Genomic DNA, 23,098 nt, shown 5'->3' on the forward strand with positions numbered 1-23,098 from the left:
ATATAAAAGAAATTAATGCAGAAAATATAAAACTGAATTTAATAACCACATTAATTCTTTCATGGAGCTTGGGGTGTTACAACACAATTGATAGATATAGTGAATGCACAGTGCCTAATGGTAGTAATTGTGCAACGCCTGATGATAGTGACTGCACAACCCTTGGTGGTAGTGACTGTGCAATTTATAGAGATAGTGCTTGCACAAACCTTTCCATTTAAATAATAACTTATGAAAGAATAGACAAAAAAAGCTAGTAATTCGAAGATATACAACCAAAAAACTTGTAAATCAATATTAAATTATTTAAGTTAAAATAAATATTATCTAATTCATTTATTATTATAATTAATTTTCATTTTTCAATTATTAAAATTGGTTTTTAACTAATGTAATGAATGTTGATTTTTCTTTCGTATTAATTTATTAATATTATATTATCTAATGTATTTTAACATTTTAAAATGGGATTTTGGGGAATCAAACTATTCCAAGAGGCATCCAAGGTCAACCAAACTTCAGAAATCATGATAATAACATCCCAATAGTTAATAAATCAATAAAATAACCCTGACATACAATTAGTCTAATTAAAAATAAATAAAAAATGAATATCTATATAATAAGGACTGAGGAGGGCAAGAGAGTGCAACAAATTTGATAAAGAAACATACAGTGGTGTGAAAACATATTGTTGTATTGACCACAAAACTGAGATCGATTATTATTTATGCCCTCTCTTTGTGGATATATCGAGCAAGCTCGATGTCTTTAGGTATGATGGTCACTCTCTTTCACGTGGATGGAACACAGGTTGGTGACCTCAAATATCCTGACCCAATATGCCTCCATCGCTTCTTGCATGGCTACCACAACTGATGACAAGAACCTCAAATCTACCTTGAAATGTCGGGGGATCTCCCTCATCAAGAGTTGGAATGGCAACTTCCTTATCAACAGGTCGATACTCTTCTAGTACTTTTGAATCTCATGGAGAGAAATGGTGTTGGGTTTGAATCTATGAGGCTTCGAGAACTGACAACACATATTGTTATATTATGTCTCGTTACGCTTTGTGTTTATGGTTAAAAATGGGTTTATTGTTATTATTCCTCCTTGAGTGTATTATTCTTTGTTTACTCTAATTAACCACATGTGGGAGCTCTCAGGCCTCAGGGTCATGAGCACAAAACCCATGTGAAGGCCATGCACAGGGATCTGCTCATATTTTTTTTTGGTCCGATCATTGGAAAATTTGAATGCACGGTCCAATTGAATAAACAAACCCGCCACTTTGAGGGTTTATATGTTTCTTGAGCCATTATGGTGTTGTTGCATTAAACATTCTTTGAGTCTATTTTAGCCCCTATCGTATTACGATTTCCTACGAGGCAACCTGCAAGCATTTTTATGTCAAATCGTAATGGACCATTGCATTAGGGTTCTCAATTCAAGCCTATGTTGAAAATTGTATAATTTTGTTACCGGGATCTTTCGATTCTGATGTCTCACTTTGTTTTCATCTCCTCCATTACAAGTTTGTTCTAAAAATCGTAAAATAAAAAAGGGATGGACCCTTCACGTTGTTTCTCTTACTACTATTTTGTATTACGAAGACTCATGACTCCATATATATGTTGGCATTTGTTTGTTTTGTAAAAAAAAAAAAGTTGTGTACAATCTGCTACTACACTATCTACCGCCACTATTGCCTCTGTGACAGCGGTTGCACGCTGCTCCTTTACTTCTAGCAGAGTTGAAGGTTGGGCCTTCAGCCGTAAATATGCAATCTGTAAGTTCAGCTCCAGCTAAACCTTAGCAAACTCTGTGCGAGCATCGTGCACCCCTGGAGTTCATTGTTAAAATTTGATAATATTAAAAGTTAGAATTTTGTTGATGGAACAAAGAGACAACATCCCACTGGAGTTATGAAACATGTACGTGGGGATTGTATCTGCGATTTCAAAGTTCATCATCATACTTTCACAAGGTTTACAAGTCATTTCAAATACTAATGATGTTAGCAAAATTTGGGTCACACCTAGAAGACTATACCTTTTGGTGGAATAGGGAGTAGCTTGAAGGAGTCTTATTGGTCCAAGCATGGTTTTCAAAGACAAAACATTTGAAGAATGTCTAGTCGTGTCAATGTTTGTTTTATTTTAATGGTGTAAGCCTTAAGATATTTTCTTAGATTTATGGCTTAAATAAGAGGTAGTGCAGGGGGCATTTCCATACTCTGGAACCCTAGCGTGATCTTTTTTTACCATTGGATCAGTATGCCCCATATTTTATCTCGAAAATTCAGACATATTGGGGCTAAAGAGTGGGTATTATTATCGATTATCTATGGTCCTCATATTCCAGCACGGTTCAGGGACACAATGTAAGAGAATCTATACTAGCAGAGAAATGGCATTCTGATGATTGGAAGGTCAACCCCCAAGAAGCGTGAATATTGTCTACTCTCAACTTATCCTTGCAAATGCTTGCACCTTCATATTGGAACTTAAAGTTGCCTCCCAACCAATCTCCTTCTCGCTTCTCATGAGCCCTGAGGGTTTTCTCAAGCTAAAATTCGATGGGGCATCCAAAGGTAACCCTGGGGATGCGGTTTTTGGAGGGGTCATCAGGGATTCATGGGGTCGGGATGTCCAAAAACCTAACCCTAGGAGATGAAGCGCTAAACTATGGGCCTCGTTTGGGTAAATTGGTACATCAACTTCCCGGGGTCGTAACTTTGGCATACGATCTCTGTTTGACGCGCACAATACCTCGTTAGAAAGATCTATCCAAGGACTACAACTTTTGAATGACCAAAATTAGGGAATGATCCATGTTGGTCCTGATTTTCCCAAAAAAACGTCGTTTAGAGCCTCAAAACGGCTTTGGAAGTTTAGGACCCGAAAAACTGCCAAAAATAGTAAATTGTGCTACAAATAAGGAAACTGAAAAAATAAAAGAAACAATGGTGGGGATCCAAGTGGAATAGGCGGGTGGCCACCAATATCCACCTGGAACAGTCAATCACCCTTCTCATCTAATAAAATCCATAAAAGCATAAAATAATTCCTTTATCTCTTACAAACCATAGAGATCAGGAAATGATAAGTAAGTTATCCATGATATAAGAGTGGGTAGGTATATAGATCCCATTGATGCCTTGACAATGAGGTAAATGTTCTCATAAGACAATATGTCCATCATAAAACGTATGCTCCATCTCACACAAGTGGCATCATAAAGTGGACAACTCACTCAATAATGAAGTGTAGGGGCTCTAAAGGTGTAATGTTTCCACCAAAAGGTTCAATCTTTTATCATCCAAGTGTCATATCACATCCAAATGCGCCACATCCTCTCCAAGTTGGGTATATAATCTCTTCATGTGTGCCACATCCTCAAAGGCCTAATGCCCTCCAAAGTAACGGACAACCTCCAAAAGAAGTGGGATGTCCTTTGAAAAAAGATGTGTAGGTGGGGTTCAAAATGTGTAAGTAACCCTCCCACATCCTCCAAAAATTCAAAGCTCATGCCCATGTCATATCTATGCAAAGTACATCATCAAAAGAGAGGCTCTAAATTTCTAAGTGTGACCATCAATTGGGGGAATGTACACAACTCAATGCAATGGATCAGGAATAAATAAATAACCTACCGAGTTCATCAAATGAACTGACAAAAGTAGGATTCTAATTCTTAGAACTAGCTGCAAAGTTTATGTTCGGTTAGAAAAATTCAAAATAATAAAACTAGTGTAGTCATAAAAATGAGATGGCTAATAAATATTGGTAGATATCAATTTTCAAGGAGACATGCCTTTCTCAATATATATCAAAGTAAAAAAAATTACTTCCAAAGCTTGTGTTTTTGAAAAACAATATGTTTGATTGCAAAAGTTCAATGAAACTAGTGCAACCATATAAATTAGATGACTAGTAAATAATAGATATCAATTCATAATCTATAACAATAGACACTACTTTAGTATATCTCATTTTATTAAGATTTTAAAAAACATAAAACTTAACTAATTTATAATTTTATTTTAAATTATATTATTATTATTAATTATAAAAACAAGTAATACATAAATTAAACATCTATACATTTATAAAAACATGTATCTAGATTTTTAATCATGAGGATTTGCACTCACTTTACCATGGAGATTTGCTAATGTAAATAAGCTTTCATATAATATGAAGGCTTATCAATACCACATGACCAAACACCATAACTTGTTTTATATGACACTTGGTTGTATGGAATTTTTTTTTAATTAATCAATTTAATTAAAAAGACAAAAAAAACATAAATATTCTAGAACATTCCACGAAAATTAAATTCCTACCACTAATAATTATTGATGATTCAATTAAAATTCTAAAAACTCTACTAATTTTCTTAACTTACTAATTAGCATGTTATAGAGTGGGGTGGTGGGTGATAGATGGGTTATTACAAATCCTATATGATTAATTGAAAGTGCATTTGTTTGGGTTCTTGATATTTCAATAAATAATCATGCTGAATCTTATACACTATGGAAAGCTTTGAAGGCTTCCATCAACTTTGATTTTCAAATTTTGAAGGTGGTGATGGATTTTTAGAATGTAACAAGGCGTATGGTTCACATTACTCCATTGAACACTCATTTGGCTTTAATACTAAAGTGGGTGAAGAAGGTATCTAAGACCTCTCTAGGGTTAACTTCTTGCATGCTTTAACGGAGCATAATGCTTTGATCAAGATATATGAAAATCAATTCGCACCTTGCTTATGTGAGCAACTATTTGGTTCCATAATTTCGATCCAGCGAGAGGTTCCACCCTTTATTCTTCAAGGATTATGGTTTTAGGCTTTGGGATTTAGCTAGAGGAACTAGATTGCAAAATAAAGTTTGATTTCGTGAGTCTTAACTTTCGTAGCTACTTGATTTGCACGATCCTTATCCTATTCTATAACATTAGTAAGTCACCACCATTGTGTCTTGTTTTCTGAAAGACGATTTAATAGAGGGGATTGCCTCTTGTCTTAATTCACAACATTTTTTAGTGGTTTTACTCTCGATATTTGGGGGTTTGCTGGGAGAGGTGTTATGTCTCCCTTTCATCCCTTTTTGAAGGGCCCCAATTAGCACGCTGATTCCCACTATTGTACAATTAGTGGGGGTGTATCATAGACATTTTTTGATATAGTTCAATTTTTAAAAGGTGGTTTCCATTTTCAACCCCTTGTTATGAGATTTCAACCTAAAACTTGTTAGAGGATTAACACCACATAAAATAATTAATTTATAATTTCTGAATTTGTTTATTAATGGCTAAGAGCATGTGTTTCCTCATAAAAGGTCAAAGGTTCAAAATCAAAGGGGATGCCTTAATAGACTCTACCATTCAAATCTTCGTGTGTATCTTGTCCCACAAACAAGGGGTCTCATACACCAATTTGGTGCCTACCTTGTTTGTGACCTTAAAGTTAATAAAATATCATATAAAATTTATTTTTTTAAAATAAATTATTTGTTAATAAATATATAACTATGAGATTAATAAAAAGTAATATTAATTATAAGATTATACTTATGGATTGAAGTAATTAATTTAAAAAAAATAGACTCACCATTCTATTGCGTGATTAATTTTGTAGTATTAAGGATTTTAGGTTTGTGACTTTTCATTATTAATATTTTGTTTGCGCAATTTTATCTTAATATTTTTTATGATTTTATTGGCGGACTTCATCTTAATGTTTTTTGTGTTTGTTTTGGGCAACTTCATCTTAATGTTTTGTGATTTACTTGGCGCAACTTCATCTTAATACTTTGTGTGATTTTGTTTGCGCAACTTCACCTTAATGTTTTTTTTTGTTATTTTCCCTTCAATATGATTTTAGTAAAAAAATTATAATTTTCAAAAAATATAATATATTTTAACAATTTTAATAACTGTGATGACCCCGGAAAAATGTAAATGTTGGAATTTTACTGTAGTAAGAGATAGAGTTGAAAGATTGTTGTTCTTTTATTTTATAAAAAAACTCTAATCACATTATTTTATTTGTGAATTAAAATATATTGGAAAATATATTCTTCTTGAAATGCTGGCAACCTCTAAAAGGAGGATTTGAAGAAGAAAAGCAGTTATGAAAACTGACTGAAACTACCCTCCCTAACGGGGAAAAGTCTGGGGTAGAGAAAAGTCGAATTTTGTGCTGTAGGGACAGACAGAACGATTCCAAAGGAAAAATAAAATAAGCTGGTTAAGTCTGGTAAGGACCAGATAACCAGGCACGAGGTGCATGTATCTTGTTGAGGGCTGTAGGCCTGCAAGATAGCTCGGGGGGAGATTCCAGTCTTAGCGATGGATCTCAAGGTTGGGTGGATAAGAGCAAATATGGATTGCAGGTGAATTTCTGAAGCGTATATTTACAACACTGGTGAACCAGGTACGTGTTAGCAATGAAGGGAAAATTAGTTCAGTATTGACTGTTGACCACACTGCAGATAAATTTACAGTAGTTGACAATGCAGACCCTTATAACATAAATTTTCCTTTGATATCATATTGCTTTAGTATATTTGAATCAGGCGAATATTTCTATTTAAATGTCAGATTATTTAAATGCCAGGTAACTGTAAAAGAGATAACCTGAACGCTAATGGTAGTTCAAATAAAGGAAAGCATATAAAACAATAAGACGAACCAGAAGCACTGTGGTGGATCCAAGCAGATAGGTACATTAAAAGAACGACTGGACTATTTTCATTTCCTGTGGGAAGGAAAGCCAAAGACCATAAACTACTTTTCCATTAGAGAACAGCCAGAGTTACGCTAACCAAACACCGTTAGACAAATCATGTAAACATACATTGCAAACAAGGTTCAGAGTTTAGAGTCTTAACGAGACTGTAACCACAAGAGAAATCGTATAACCAGAGAATTAGTCCCATAAAACTAACTGTTACCGAAAAGAGTAAATATTACAGAACTGTTTGCACAACAGTGAAATCAATTGTAGATATCTGAACGGTACCGAGAAGTAAATTTTTCGAGAACGATTGACTAGCCAAGTCTAATATCCCTAGTATTCATTCAAAGGACAATGAATGCAACCACTGAAATTACCTAACCGTGGCTATGAACACGGCATCGTAGTAACCACATGTATATACACACATTCGACAGGTATTACACATTTGTATGCGCTGTAACAATTCAACAATCTTATCATAACTTAAACTCAGCATCGGTAGGAACCATATGCTGGTATTGTAGCATTCCATAACTGCGTGAGGAGGATACAAACCAAAAGAATAGTAAAGAAAAACCCACTAACATTACTGAGATGATAACATTATGCGATAATGGTAGAACCGGAGTCCATACTGTTCACAGAGATAGACATAACCATTAACTGATTTCAGGATGACAAACCGACATTATTAGATTGAGCATACTGCAAGTAGGAGCGGCATGCAATTTAACCGTCCAAGAAAGACCAGAAGCAAATTAGCAAATACAGAACGCATGGTAATTAAGAGCGAAGAATTGAAAGAGTAAAAACTGAAATACATATGTTTAAAATCGAAATATATATATTCATTTAGTCCAAATAAAAACATCCTTGACCAGCGAGGTCCTAACACAGTGGCCAGACAACAAGTGTCTCAACATTTACATATAACAATGGCATAGAATGTATAAAACACAGGAAGGCAAAGATTGCCATCAAATCGTTCAACCGCTGCACGGCCTTAAGGTGCAAGAGAAATCTGCCTGTTTCTCATAGCTCAATAGGGTAGGTCGAAACGTAAAGCCCTGAGAATAGGAAAACACATGCGAGACATGAGGATCTCCTCTGGAATTCCTCGTCTGGAATCTAACAGTTGAAAACTAGTACATATAAGAAAACACACAGTAATATTCACAGCCGTTTCGGCACATCATGGACAGAGCAACCCTTAGACTTCGCACAAGGTTAGAGGGTCGTTTGCTTACCCAATAAGAGACGGAGGAGTCGAGGCATTTGGGCTCTGTCATCCCACAAGCGGAAAGGGGGCTTGTAACGAGCCTTACCTGCACACAACAATATCGGGATTACCAGTCAGTGGGAGCTTACAACAGTAGCAAACCTCATTTAAAACGCATGCAAGGCCTGTGCCGAACTTGTGGAAAACAAAGAGATAATCTGTAGCAAAAAGACTATGTTGAAAAGACCAAGTCTAAATTAAAAGTGAACAGAGTGTATTACCTGTACAGAGTCCTTGAAGAGTAAGCATAAGACCTCGGAGCTGTAGATGAAGCTCAGGGGCGGCGTTAAATGAAAAACGAACCAGGTGATTGAATGACCAGAGAGTGCCGAGAGTCCTTCCCGTTCCAAATGAACCACGAGCAAGCTCTAAGGGGTTTATGAAAGACCTCAAAACCCTTAGGCATTTCCCAGCCCTCCGATCTGGGCATTAGATCTCCACTATAGGAATAGCGCGGGAATCCAAGGCGTGAAGGCCAAGGGTGCAAAAACCAACGAGTCACATGGCCAAGCGGCTGAGCCAAGCCACCTATTGAATCACTGACAAGAAACTTAAATGCTGCCAACAACTAAACACCGGAAAAGGCTACGGGTCGGACAAGGCATGTATCCGATTGCCGTTCATTACACATGTCACCCATGCAGTCAAGCCAACCTTAAGTCAATAATTTGTATAGTGAGTTTAACAATTATCGTAGGTCCAAGATATATCATCACAGTTCAGTTATGTAAATGTTAAACCGCGCAACAATGGTTATGGTAAGAGTTAAGTAAATGTAATAAAGTATACCATTTCTTTTATTATTTTTATGTAATATACAGGGATGTGACAATTTGGTATCAGACCCAAGTTTCAATACTGTGGCCTCTGGAACAACATGTTCAAATGTACAGATAACTATTCCATACATCTGTAAGGGAGAGAGTTAATCAAACTAACTAATTTTCCTGTCTCATTTCTAGGGGTGAGACACAGGAACAATAACAGCTAATAGCCAACAGATAGAAAACAGTGGAAATGCAGAGAGCCGGCAGCGCTCCTCGGGAAAACCCAGAGCTGTGGGTACAGCTTGGCGAGGAGACACGTAGTACAAACCTTGCAATACTGGAAACTGTTCAGGAGCTGAAGAATGAGATGGTACGTTTACGAGAGGATAATGCGCGACTGACGGTGGAACAAGAAAGAATTCTGAAGAGTTTGTCGGATAGGCAGAACCCACCACTAGCTAATCCCAGTGCGGAACAACAGAGGATGATAGAAGAACGAAACTATCAAACTGGACCTGAAAACCCAGAGGAAAAGGAGGACCATTCCGATAATGTACTCGAACAGCAGACTTCAAAACGTCAGAAAATGGAGCTGCAGGGAGAATTTCGAAAAATTAAACCCCCACATTTTGATGGGGAATAGGAAGAAGCGGCTGAAGCATGGTTAATTAACATGAACAAATATTTCCAGTTGTATGAGTATGACCATAACTTGAAGGCACAATTGGCCATCTTCCAGTTACAAGGTAAAGCAACCCTGTGGTGGGAGGAAATTAAGATCGTCAAGGGGGTAAGCGAACGGACCATAACATGGGAAAAGTTTCAGAAATACTTCAAAGAGAGATATTTGACCGAGCGTTTCTACGATGAAAAAGCAAGGGAATTCCATGATTTACGGTTGGGACAACTGACTATGGACGAATTTATTAACCGTTTTACTTCCCTGCTTCGTTATGTGCCCTATATTAAGGAGGAGAAAGCCAAGGTGCAAAGGTTTGTAAGCAGTTTACCTCTATATATAAGAGAAAGGATCGAGTTTGACAATCTTAGGACAATGGATGAAGCTATCCGCAAGGCTAGAATCTGTTACCAGCAGAATAAATAGAGGGGAGATGCTCCAACTAAAAGATGGAATGAAAGAAGAGGTAGCAGGACTATTGGAAATAGCAAAGGAAGTCACAGTAATGGTAGTAAGGGAGCTGGCAAAGGGCAAAACAGCAGAACTGTAGCAAGAGGGTCACTCAGGGCTAGGCCAACCAGTGAGTCCAGAGTGAGCGAACAGCCTACTAGGCCGGAGGGTGAAGGAATGGCCAGACCTCCAGTTCAATGTTGGGGTTGTGGAGGACCACACTACGTCAAAAACTGCCCGCAACGGAAGGGTACGGATCAGATATCCCAGATTCACGAAGCATCGACAGTTTGGGATGTGGGACGTAGCGTACCAAGGATTAACGCAGCCCTGGATGATCGTCAAGCGGAATACCAGCCGACTATGGTGGAATTTGAAGGTAAAATTTCGAACCTTTCTATAGTTGTTCTCATTGATCGAGGAGCCACTTTAAGTTATATTAGCCCAAAGATAGTAGAACAGTGTAAGCTACAATCTGAAAAATTCAGGAATCCATGGCTGGTACAGTTAGCTACGGGAGCCAAGAGACGGGTCTTGGCAAAAATTAATAATTGCTCTTTAACCGTAGCAGGACAGCCAATAGTAGTGGATCTGAATGTACTTCCGTTGGGTTCATATGACATTCTGATTGGGATGGATTGGCTAGAAAAACACTGGTCATTAGTAAACTGCAAGACGAAAACCATTTACTATAAAGATGACTTTGGGGAGAAGCAGGAACTGCAAGGGATCAAACACCCCGTGCAGATCCGGCCGATCACGGCATCCCAGCTAGCTAAATGTATCAAAAAGAAATGTCAAATTTATGCCATTCAGGTAGGCTATGCAAATCAGAAGGATAAAACATCTACGCTGGAAAATATTCCCGTAATACAAGAATTTGCAGATGTTTTTCCAGAAGAGATACCGGGGCTGCCACCCAAAAGAGATATAGACTTTACCATCAAATTGACACCGGGGGCAGCACTAGTGTCGCGGGCACCTTATCGAATGAGCGTACCTGAATTAACAGAATTAAAAATGCAACTGCAAGAGCTGCTAGACAAAAATTACATTCGCCCCAGTGTATCACCATGGGGAGCCCCAGTGTTATTTGTCAAGAAAAAAGATGGAACTCTTTGGATGTGCATAGACTATCATCAGCTGAACAAGCTCACGATCAAAAATAAATATCCTTTACCTCGGATTGATGAACTCTTCGATCAAGTGAAAGGGGCAACAGTGTTCTCTAAGATCGATTTGCGATCCGGGTATCACCAGATTAGGATTAAGGAGGAAGATATCGCTAAGACAGCTTTCAGAACACGGTATGGGCACTACGAGTTTGTGGTGCTACCTTTTGGCTTGACCAATGCACCTGCCTCCTTTATGTGTTTGATGAACAGTGTATTTCATAGGTTCTTGGATAAATTTGTATTGATATTTATCGATGATATTCTGATATATTCTCGTTCTAGGAAGGAGTACGAGGAACATCTCAGATTAGTGCTACAAACTCTCCGGGAACATCAGCTATACGCTAAGTTCAGCAAGTGTGATTTCTTCAGGGAGGAAATACAATACTTAGGCCATATAATCACCAAAGAGGGGATTGCAGTGGACCCTGAAAAGATAAGGACTATAATGGAATGGCCCGTACCAAAGGATGTGGCGGATATCAGGTCCTTTATGGGGCTAGCTGGCTATTATAGAAGATTCGTGGAAGGTTTTTCAAGGGTAGCATACCCTATCACCTCTTTACAAGAAAAAGGAAGGGTATTCAAATGGACCTCAGAGTGTCACCGGAGCTTTGAGCAACTTAAACATTTACTCACCACCGCACCCATTCTGAGTATAGCTGATCCTAATAAGGATTACGTGGTATGTACTGATGCGAGTAAGGAGGGTGTGGGCGGAGTGTTGATGCAGGAAGGAAGAGTAATCGCGTACGAATCAAGAAAGATAAAGGAACATGAGAAGAAATATTCTGCCTACGACTTAGAATTGGCAGTCGTTATACACGCACTGAAGATGTGGCGACATTATCTCTTGGGGAGAAAATTTCTGTTGTTAACAGATCATCACAGCTTGACAAATTATTTCAGCCAACCTACCTTAAATACGAGGCAAGCCCGTTGGGCGGATTTTCTAAGTGGATTCGATTTTGAAATTAAACACTTAAAAGGGAAGGAGAACCGTGTAGCCGACGCATTGAGTCGGAAGGTGCAGTGCTTGTATGAAATTTCGATCAGTAAATGGAAGAATTCCTTATTTGAAATGATAAAAACAGCAGCAGATCAAGATGCTGAATACCAGCAAATAAAACAGCAGGTACAACAACTTTCTAGCGGGAAAATGCAGCAGGGATATGAATTAGATGATGTCGGAATGCTGTATTTTAATAAGAGGCTGTATGTACCTAACAAAGATGGTCTTAGGAATCTGATTTTGGATGAATTTCACATTAGCCATTATACCGGGCACCCAGGATACCAAAAAATGGTCACCGCACTTAGAAAAGAATATTATTGGCCAGGAATGAAAAAGAATGTGGCCGAATACTTGGCACGGTGTTTGGAGTGTCAACAGATTAAAGCAGAGCATTTGCATCCAGCAGGGCTGCTACAACCTTTACCCATTCCAGAGTGGAAATGGGAAACTATTTCTATGGATTTTATAACCGGGTTGCCTCGGACAAAGAGAAACAATGACTCCATTATGGTAGTTGTAGATAAACTGAGTAAGGCAGCACACTTTATACCTGTGCAGTCCACTTATAAAGCTGTGCAAATCGCTCATATTTTTATGCAGAATGTGTTCAAACTGCATGGACTTCCGAAGATAATAATATCTGATCGTGATGTAAAATTCACGTCAACTTTTTGGAGAACATTGTTTACTGAACTAGGAACACAGCTGAATTTCAGCACAGCCTATCATCCCCAGACCGATGGTCAAACAGAACGAGTGAACCAGGTAGTGGAGGACATGTTGAGAGCATGTGTAATGCAGAAACCAACTCAATGGGAGGAATATTTACACCTGGTTGAATTCGCATATAATAATGGATATCACACGTCAACACAGCTGAGTCCCTTTGAGGTCTTGTATGGGCGGAAATGCCGCACACCCTCAAGCTGGGGTGGACCTGAGGATAAATTAAGATTGGGACCAGAAATGCTCAAAGAAATGGAAGACATGGTAAAAAGGGTGCGTACCAATTTAAAGGCTGCTCAGGACAGACAAAAAAGTTTTGCAGATCGGAAAAGAAGGTTCAAAGAATATCAGGTCGGTGACCATGTTTTTGTGAGGATCCAAGCAAGAAGGAGCACCCTGCAATGGAGCGGGTGTGCCAAACTTGCTCCTCGCTATTTTGGACCTTTTCAGATCTTGGCAAGAGTGGGGCCAGTGGCTTACCAACTCGCCCTGCCAAGTCATATTAGAACCCACAATGTTTTCCACGTTTCTATACTAAAAAAATACGTTTACGACCCTAAACATGTGATCAAATGGCAGGATGTATGGGTAAGAACTAATCTGGTTAATCTAGTTAAGTTTTTATCCCAGGCAGGAAGTGACTGGAATTGTTGTTGATTGCAGGTCGAGCCGGAAGGCGAGGTTCTGGTCGAGCCACTGAACATCCTCGACCAGAGAGAAGTGCGGCTGCGGAAGCGAGCTATTACCCAAGTTAAAGTGCAGTGGCAGCACTATGGGCCTGATGAGGCCACTTGGGAAGACGAAGAGCTCATCAGAAAAGCTTACCCAGAATTGTTTAGGGAAAACAGACATCGGGACGATGTCCAATCTCAGGAGGGGGAGATGTGATGACCCCGGAAAAATGTAAATGTTGGAATTTTATTGTAGTAAGAGATAGAGTTGAAAGATTGTTGTTCTTTTATTTTATAAAAAACTCTAATCACATTATTTTATTTGTGAATTAAAATATATTGGAAAATATATTCTACTTGAAATGCTGGCAACCTCTGAAAGGAGGATTTGAAGAAGAAAATCGGTTATGAAAACTGACTGAAACTACCCTCCCTTAATATGTAATATTGAATTACATATTATTCGAAATAAAAAATATGTTTTACCAATTAAGTTTATTTCTTTAAAATACTGCCCTATAATATAATATTGAATTACATAATGTAAATATGCTGAATGTTATATAAGTGATGGTCATGTTGACGAGAGACATTGAATTAATCATATAATCAATCAATAACGAAAAATAAAAAGTATTGTAGCCATGTATATGATTATGATTATTCAAAAAAGTTTAGATTGAATGAATAATTTAATTTAATATTGAAGTTTAAATTTAAATATTTAAAAGTAATATTAATATTTATTTAACTTTTTTATTCAATTATAAATCTAAAAAATTGTATATCGAATGATCACAGTCCTGAAAAGTTGTCGTCATGTCGAAACTTGCCCTTTGTTCCGAAATATGTTTTAAAAATGTGAATAGCAGCGAGAGTTGATTCGTATGAACGTTGGTGTGTATTCCAAGTGATTGTGATAACCAGTGCAATTTTGGCAAACTCCATCCTCCGTCAAACGTTGAGTTGGAGATACAAAACTAGGAAAACGAAAGTTGGAGAAATCGATTTGGGAAATCAAAAGACAATTACAGAGCTGTGAGTGTATTGACTTGAGTGAGGCACCTGGGCCTAAAAATTGACTTGAATGGGGCAAACGGGATGAAGAACCCAGGCGGAAGTTTATTCATAATCAGAAAATCGCAGTAAGCAAATCACAATAATATTCAGAAAATTTAAAGTCCTCCCAAACCTGAGCTCTCTGTCCGCTTTGTTCTCGCCGTCTCTCTTCCTCTACTCTGCAAATTCAAACACACAACAAGGATTCTGTCATTGTCCTAGAACTGAGTTCCTTTTTTATTTGCAATCCCAGAGTCTTTTTTAATTTATTACTTGGTTTAAATTTCAATTACACGCCACAGATCTCTACCGTCCAAATTCTACTTCTAATCGACGGTTGACCTTGTGATCCTCATCCGCTGTCACACGGATCACGAAAACCTTCTTTCTATTACTATATGTAAAAGGAACGGGACAGAGACGAACGCCGTTAGAGAGACGGAGTAGTCGACCAACACATCGGTCGGAAAAGGTGCTTTTCTGAAAACGAAAACCGAAAACCGAGGAGGTTTGAAATGGTACAGGTGTACGCATGGGTTGTATGGATATGGCATGGATGCAAGATGAGGTGTTTTGGCGGTCATCGGAAAGTTCGGTAAGGAAGCCGACCATCTCTCATACATGCTATGCCATGTATGTATTACCATCTAAATGGATGTCATGACAACGCTGAAAAGTCACATTAAATATCGCTTGCCATGTTCATGCCCAGGGGAATGCAGAGACGTATTTCGGTTGACCAAATGTACTCTTAAGAGTCTTAAATACCCAATAGCATGGGATTTATTGGTTGCCCATGTTCATGCCCAGGCGAATGCAGAGACATATTTCGGTTGACCAAATGTACTCTTAAGAGTCTTAAATACCCAATAGCATGGGATTTATTGGTTGCGTAAGAAAAGAACTCCGAGAAACTGAGTTAGGTAAATGCCCCATTAATTGCTGTCCTTCTACTCCTCATGTTCAAATGCCGCATTAATTGCTTTCCTCCTCCTCATGTTTATTCAAGTTTGTGCAGCTGCCAACAGTGTGGCCCGAATTACTCGTAAGGGCCATGGTTGGAGGTATGGCCCATCGGGTAGTTATATTAAATAACGAATAGGCTGGGAAATATTGCTCGCCAACTTAAAATATGTTGCAGAGTTTGGTGTAATGCATAAAATATTATCAGTATCATTCCACGAAAGAGTACCTAGCCTGATTAAAATTACAGGGGACTTCAAATATGTTGCAGATTTCCGTGTAGTACATAAAATATTATCAATATCATTTCGTGCATTGTATAATAAATTATCAATATCAATTATTCATTTAATATTTTCATCTCCTGCAGTGTATAATAAATTATCAATATCAATTATTCAACGAATTTTTTCATTTCGTGCAGTGTATAATAAATTATCAATATCAATTATTCAAGTTTCATTAAAGTATTTGGTGGTATAGGTTACTCATTAAATTATAAACCCTCAACTAATATTTGTAAAATATTTATAAAATTATAATTTCATTAAATTTAATTGGATTAAATCTAACAAATAACATATATATATATATATATATACTACTCAATACATTAATGGAATTATAACCTCTCAACTAATATTTATAAAATTATAATTCCATTAAAACTGTTACTAGTTGGGCTCCACAAATATTGATAACCAATTATTCTGGCATAATTATTCTGGCCATATGGCATGGATGCAAGATGAGGTGTTTTGGCGGTCATCGGAAAGTTCGGCAAGGAAGCCGACCATCTCTCATACATGCTATGCCATGTATGTATTACCATCTAAACGGATGTCACAACAATGCTGAAAAGTCACATTAAATATCGCTTGCCATGTTCATGCTCATGTCCAGGCGAATGCAGAGACGTATTTCGGTTGGCCAAATGTACTCTTAAGAGTCTTAAATACCCAATAACATGGGATTTATTGATTCTCCTTTTTTTACTTGACCTAGTGTTAATGAGGCATTTACCTAACTTAGTTTCTCGAGTTCTTTTCTTACTTGACGTAATGTAAGTGAAATAGTTTAATTTTAATATTTTACACCAAAAATTTTAGATAAATTATTTATAATATTTTATAATTATATATAAAAAAAATTATCAACGTGATATAATTAAATTTCACCATTCTAAAAATTCCTACCATACTTATTATATAAACACAGACTAATTTTCCACTTTTTCATAATTTTAGAAATGTGAATGGGAGATCAGCGATTCCTCCTACCTGACATCAGCCAATTCAGCTATTTAAACGCCCTGGATATCGTGTGGTTCTCAAGCTCAGCTTGTCCAAACTATTTTCTCTAGTGCGTGCTCGCTGTTATCGGTCATTTGGTTCTATCGCCCAATGGAGTTTGGCACGGCTATTTTGATCTCGTGCTATGCTTTCCTTCTGTTCGCCCCTATTGTGAAATCTAGCCCGCCCGGACCCGTCGTTGAATGTTCTTAATCTGATGGATTTACCAACTGCACAGTTTCTAATGCTTATGGTGTGTTCCCCGACCATAATATAGCTTATGAGGAAAAAATCACATTGAAAACAAAAGGTTGACACTTTTGGAACCCACATCAAAGTTCATCATGACCAAGAATTTAATTTATATATTTTTCAGAAAATATAGTTTCAAAAATCATCCTCCATTTTCTATGAAAAAGAATTTGTGATTTTTTTTTGCTAAATTTTTTTATTATTTTTCATAAATCTTGAAACCTCGTGTTTGACAACATTTTTGAGTAAACATATATATAATATTTAAGTATTTATAGTAAAATTGCTGGGAATTCAATTTAAAAACAAAAATAATCACAGACTTTTTAAACCTTCTAAATCACTGAAAAAACATCATCATTAAAACTAATATTATGAAAATGACCCTCTCATTATTAAAAAAAACTAATTCATACCATATAGTTATGAATACTACATTCATTAATTAACCAATTAAAAGCCAACTAAAAAAACTAGGAATTTGGGGCTTGCCATTCTCTTCTGGTTTATGTCCAAGGGGTTCATTACCTCCCTTTCCCATTCATTGCCTTGATTGCACGAGTAGTTCTTTCTATGATAGCTAATTTCATGCGAAGCCTTTATAATATAATTGAAAACAATTTTAGTTTTCATAATATGATTGAAAATAATCTTCGAAAGTTTTTTAAAATACAGTTATGTTATTTTAAATTAAAAAAAAAATATATTAATAAAATATATATTTTTAAATAACAAAATAAAAATTTAAAATATTATTTATTAATATTAATGTTGTAATTTTAGATTTAAATTTAATCATTATCATTAAAATATTAGAGTAGTTTTTAACCACTATAATTTGGATTTACAAAAATTTTTGTCAATCATTTGGATTTACGAAAAAACCTTGCTAGATTTTCTCTAAATATAACTGGAATTTCCATAACTTTCCAGACAACTCCTTAACATGTTTAGACTAATGTTAAAAGATCTAATTTTAATATTATTTTTAAATATTATGTAGCAATTCCATATTGAGAATTGAGAATAAAAAACATGATTTCAAGTTTAATGAATGGCAATAAATTGCAAAACGCACCCTAAATATAGTTCTAATATATGCAATTGCGTATCCGGTGGCTCATCTTTCGGACAGAGAAGATTTTCTTGTGTTTTCGTGAAAAATATGGTGAACTTGATCCGAATCTACTCAATAATATTAACCCTCTTCTAACATGTATAGCTCCCGATTTACCATTTTCGGCAGCGATCTTGTTTGTACAGATTCATTTGATTGGCATAAGAGATTGTACCGGAGCCGAAGATTTACTGTATCAATGCTCCTAATCTTTATGTATTTGTCGTGCTGCGCAGGTCACACTCCAATTGCAACCTATGTTCAAGCGTTCCATCAGGAACGATCAGCAAAACGACTCCGATCTCGAAAGGAGGATAACGCAGTTTGGCCTAGAACACGAATTCGCAGATGTCACGTGGTACCCTGATCAGCGAAGGGTCCTTTATAGAGTGGACGACCGAGTGCCGGTTAATACATCCGGGAATGGAGTAAATAATTTCCTAGGGTTTCGCCCTGCATTTCATCATCTACTAGCCTTTACCAGGATACTAGGTAGGAAAATCCAACATGAATAGTCATCCAGATTGATATACATATGGATATCAATATCGAGACCGAGTTTATCAAATTCACTGTTCTTAGTTTCTTAATTCGTTAATGTTTGAATTTGCAGAGGACGAGGCAGAAAGCCATCATAGCATTCACACCAAGTGCGTATTCTCCTCCATTCACGTTAGGTCCATGATTAAACTGGCTACAGGGCTGCAGAACAACGATTGCGAGTTTGTTGATTATCCAGTGATTGGGTATCAGAACAAAATGCAAGCTGCTGGATCGTGTCTCAGTAGCCCCGAGGACGGATTGGACACAGCTTGCGGATGGGATCCTCGAATGAAGGGAAGATTACTCTTCTTTCAGAATGGATTTAGTATCAGTGTGTCCAAAATCGGACAATTTCTTTCAGACGTAAGGAAACTTAGGAAAATGTTTCCAAACAGTCTGTGTGGGGTTGAGTTATACCAAGGTTTTCTGATGCGATATGTAAAAGCTTCAAGTGCTTACTTGGGAAAACAAGAGGATTCAGTTGACATCGAAATGACGTATTATAGAGCGGACGACCCCAACACTCCCAGACTGTATGAAGATGTGTTGGAGGAAATTGAGCAAATGGCTCTCGTGAAATATGGAGGTCTGCCTCACTGGGGAAAGAACCGAAACATTGCATTTGATGGGGTCATGAAAAAATACAGCAAATACGAGGCGTTTCTGGCAGCCAAAACCAAATACGATCCAAAGGGACTCTTTTCCAATGAGTGGACAGATGGTATTCTGGGAATAGGAGAGGCAGGAGTGATCATAAAGAGGGATGGATGTGCTCTGGAAGGACTATGCGTGTGCTCAGATGACGCGCATTGTGCTCCTGATAAAGGCTACTTCTGCAAACCTGGGAGGGTGTACACAGAAGCCCGCGTTTGCAGCCACACTGAAAGCCCGCCAGGCTGGATAATGGAGACAATAGTATGGCCTTTACTTACTAAGATATTTCATACTAGTATCGTCCTTGCTGTAAGTGTCTGGTTATATCAGCGTTGTTTAAAGCGCCGTCCTAATTGAGTATTGTGTATTTATGTGATATTGTGGCCAGGTGACCCCATACTCGTATGTATTGCATTTGAAATAAAGTACCTACTTCTCATATTTTGATGAGAGAGTTGCTCCACATAAGCTTGGAAGTTATCGCTACTTTCATTGTTCAATTTGTTTATTCTCGGAAAAAGTAGTGACTCTGATTATTTGGCCTATTATTTTGAAATTTATTATTCTATGGATAAACTTCTTTTAGTTGATGAAGATGTGTTCTCAAATTCCATTAAAACGAAACCCCAAATTTTTAAGCTTTCGGCTCCAGGTTTAATATACACTGTCCACAGAACCAGGGACTACGACTTAGCACTTTTCCAAAGTTTTGCTTGTATCTGGGATTTGCGATAATTTAGTAGTAACTTCCTTGCTAGCGACTCGGATTTCTTTAGACCTGGAGATGTCTCGCTCCATATATTTCCCACTCCTTTGATCCATATGTTCCTTCTTTGATCCAGATGTTTTGTCAACACGTATATGTTTATGCCGATAGGCGTCCCTCCTATTGGAATTGGGCACTTTAATCATTTTTTTAATTAATCTTTTTGATCGAATGGTCTAAATTGAAAGATGCCAGTGTATTCTAGTGGTTGCCACTATATCAATGGATAGAATTCACACCACTAACTTACTTGCATGTCTAAATCACATGTTTAAAGCATACTTAAATTAATTTTTTACAAAGAATGATTAAAAATTTATTGTACCTCTTGTTGATAACCACGTATGTTCATTAGTGAGAAATGTTTTTAAAAAAATTATAAAATATTAACCTAAGAGACGTGGATCAAAGAGGAACAAGGCACCGACAGTTTTCCTCAAGCTTGTGAAACGATTAAAAGTTGAGACGTGCACCTTCTAACTCTTCATATTCTGAAACGTATGTCTATTCAACTGTTTGCCAAGTGCTTTGTCCATTAATTTAACGATTACCTTACGTCGGAACGTATTTGTGTTCAACCATACCTTTTCACATTCTGGTCTCAAACGTACCCATGCTCTACCATACCTTTTCACATTCTCAAACGTACCCGTGTTCAACCATTTGCCAAGTGTTTTCCGACACCTATAAGGATTACCTGAGTGATTTCCTATGCGTTACTAGTTCTCAGGCGATTTGAAGGTGGTTGCATTACTAATTCAACAACGCAGTTTTTACTATTGATAGTCATGATGATGTATGTCTTTGTGGGCATTGCAAACTGTGCTTTTGTGATAAAAGCCGCAAGAGAACGAGGAAGTCTAGCGACATCAAGCAGAAGCGCCTTGATTGGATCTTCACCACCTCATTGCAGGTTGAAATGTTGCAGATGCACTTCCTGTGTGAGAGTAAAAGTTCCCATTCATGCTGGCACCATCAGGTTGCTGTGTCATGGCGAACCGATGCCAACAAATGCCCAGCGTCCTGTTTATCCAACGAAGATGCAGGCAGCATCCGTGGATTCCGAGTCGATTAACCTCGGGAACGACTATGCGGAGATCAAGCGAAGACGGGATGATGGCGAGGAGTTGGAGAATGACCGAGTTTGGTCGAGGGTGCTAAGCGATGTAGAAGAGGAGGGCTGTTCCAGGAAGAAGCTTAGACTGTCCAGAGAATGATGTGCTGTTTTGGAAGAAAGCTTCAGAAAGAACAGGGTGCCCGAACCTGTAAGTTTCTATACATAGTAGTTACTTACAGGTTACTGCTCTATCGTTTGTGTTTCGTCATGCTTTTGGCTGACGTAACTTCTTCTTCTTCCGTAGAAGGAAAACCATGCGTTGGCCTTACAGTTGAATCTCCGCCATCGACAAGTTGAGGTGTCGTTCCAGAATAGAAAAGCAAGGTTAGCTCCAGTGCTTTATTGATTCATTGTATTTTGCATGTCGAAATTCATATGGAAAGTTCCAATTTGGAATCAACAGCTACACAATTTGGCCTGTAACTATGAAGAATGACTTGGAAATCAATTGCTGTGCAAATTTATAGTTCGGAAAACTTTTGATCCGATGGAGATCCTATTGTGTTGATAGTTTTATTGACTCATTTCTGTTATAGGTTAATTAAATGTTATGAATTTGTTTCAGGACGAAGCTTAAGAAAACAGAAATGGACTGCGAGCTTCTGAAGAGATATAATGAGGCACTTATAGACGAGAACAAAAAACTTCGCATAGAGATGGAAAAACTGAAAGCTTTAAAAATGTTGCCACCTCTCAGGCCTGCGTCAACTGTTACCATGTGCCCCTCCTGTGAAAGAGTTTCAATGGTTGACAATAGTAGCCACTTAACTTTGGCGAAATCTGGGTCTATGTTTTTACACAACGCTTTTCGGCAATGAATTGTCAAGTATTGATCAGAGTTTCTTTACCCGTAGTCATTGTTTAGCAATGGTGGACACTGTCTCTTTGTCAAACATTTTAGGTTTTCTCTAAAGGTTCACTTTATGAAACATTTAGGGTTTCAGTATATTTTTTATTAATTGACTTTGGTTTAGAAAGCGCTCAAGTCTCTGTTAATTTATTGAATGAGATGAGGCATCTTGATAAACCAAGGAACGTATAGTTGTACAGAGTGGGAGTCTATGAAATAAACATTGTATGTAAAATTCAAATGTTTATGTGAGATCATCTCTTTCTCCAAACCTTCTTGTGTTTATGAATTTTCTCCTTTTTTTATTATCAATCTAAACATGTATAATAATCGTTTTCATTTATTATTATTTTTAATAAAATACGATGACAATTTCTCTATTCATGCTCATAGTAAAAGTAAAAGTCATCATTATCGCTAAAAGCAGTACTTATTGACTAGTCAATGCATGCATATTAATGCCTACTTAATAACTATCATTAACACGATTTTTTCTTTCAAGGTTTCATGTTTGAGTTATACAACATAGGGAGGACACATGAAAATATTGTTATTGTAAAATAATTTAATAAATAAAAGACCTTTTTAGGTTATTTTATCGTTATTTTAAAAATGTTATATAATTATAATTTTATTAATCATTGTTAATTTTTTTTAAATTTATTAATTTTATTAATCATTGTTTAGTTTGAACAATACAACATATTTCTATTGATGATCTTAAACATGTTCAAAAAAATTAAAGTTTTTGTAAGCCTGGACCACTCATCTCGAGACGCTTACAGTGTGAGTTTTACCCTTTAGTGCCCCTTTTTCCAGTCCTCAAGTCCCAGCTCTTATACATGGAGTTTTGTGCTTTTTAAAAATGTTTACAGTGTGAGATTTACCCTTTAGTGCCCCTGGTTCCAGTGCTAAAGTCCTAGCAGAGGAGAGAATGATTCGGAGGAGTCATTAGGGATCTTGGAAT

General features: G+C 37.2%; 1 protein-coding gene and 1 pseudogene across 1 annotated transcript; both read left to right on the forward strand.

Annotated features, from left to right (window-relative positions):
- Positions 1–9,052: 9,052 nt before the first annotated feature.
- On the forward strand, positions 9,053–19,776 carry LOC149214200 (L-gulonolactone oxidase 5-like). The gene is made up of 6 exons (XM_089389323.1): positions 9,053–9,380; positions 12,096–12,341; positions 12,819–12,886; positions 13,511–13,567; positions 18,438–18,693; positions 18,815–19,776. The coding sequence occupies exons 1-6, from the start codon at positions 9,053–9,055 to the stop codon at positions 19,753–19,755; spliced, it is 1,896 nt and encodes a 631-aa protein (XP_089245449.1). The 3' UTR covers positions 19,756–19,776.
- Positions 19,777–20,952: 1,176 nt separating this feature from the next.
- LOC149214201 (homeobox-leucine zipper protein HAT9-like) lies at positions 20,953–22,099 on the forward strand (annotated as a pseudogene).
- The last annotated feature ends 999 nt before the right edge of the window (positions 22,100–23,098 follow it).

This window comes from Pinus tabuliformis, chromosome 1_1, assembly GCF_031772625.1.
Source record: "Pinus tabuliformis cultivar Carrire ecotype Pingquan chromosome 1_1, CPIR1, whole genome shotgun sequence".
NCBI lineage: Eukaryota > Viridiplantae > Streptophyta > Pinopsida > Pinales > Pinaceae > Pinus > Pinus tabuliformis.

Coding starts and splice junctions, on each gene's coding strand:
- LOC149214200 (XM_089389323.1), top strand. CDS start 9,053: ATGCAGAGAGCCGGCAGCGCTCCTCGGGAAAACCCAGAGCTGTGGGTA. Junction 12,887..13,510: donor AAACAGAACGAGTGAACCAG/GTAGTGGAGGAC, acceptor TGTTGATTGCAG/GTCGAGCCGGAAGGCGAGGT. Junction 18,694..18,814: donor AGCCTTTACCAGGATACTAG/GTAGGAAAATCC, acceptor TTGAATTTGCAG/AGGACGAGGCAGAAAGCCAT.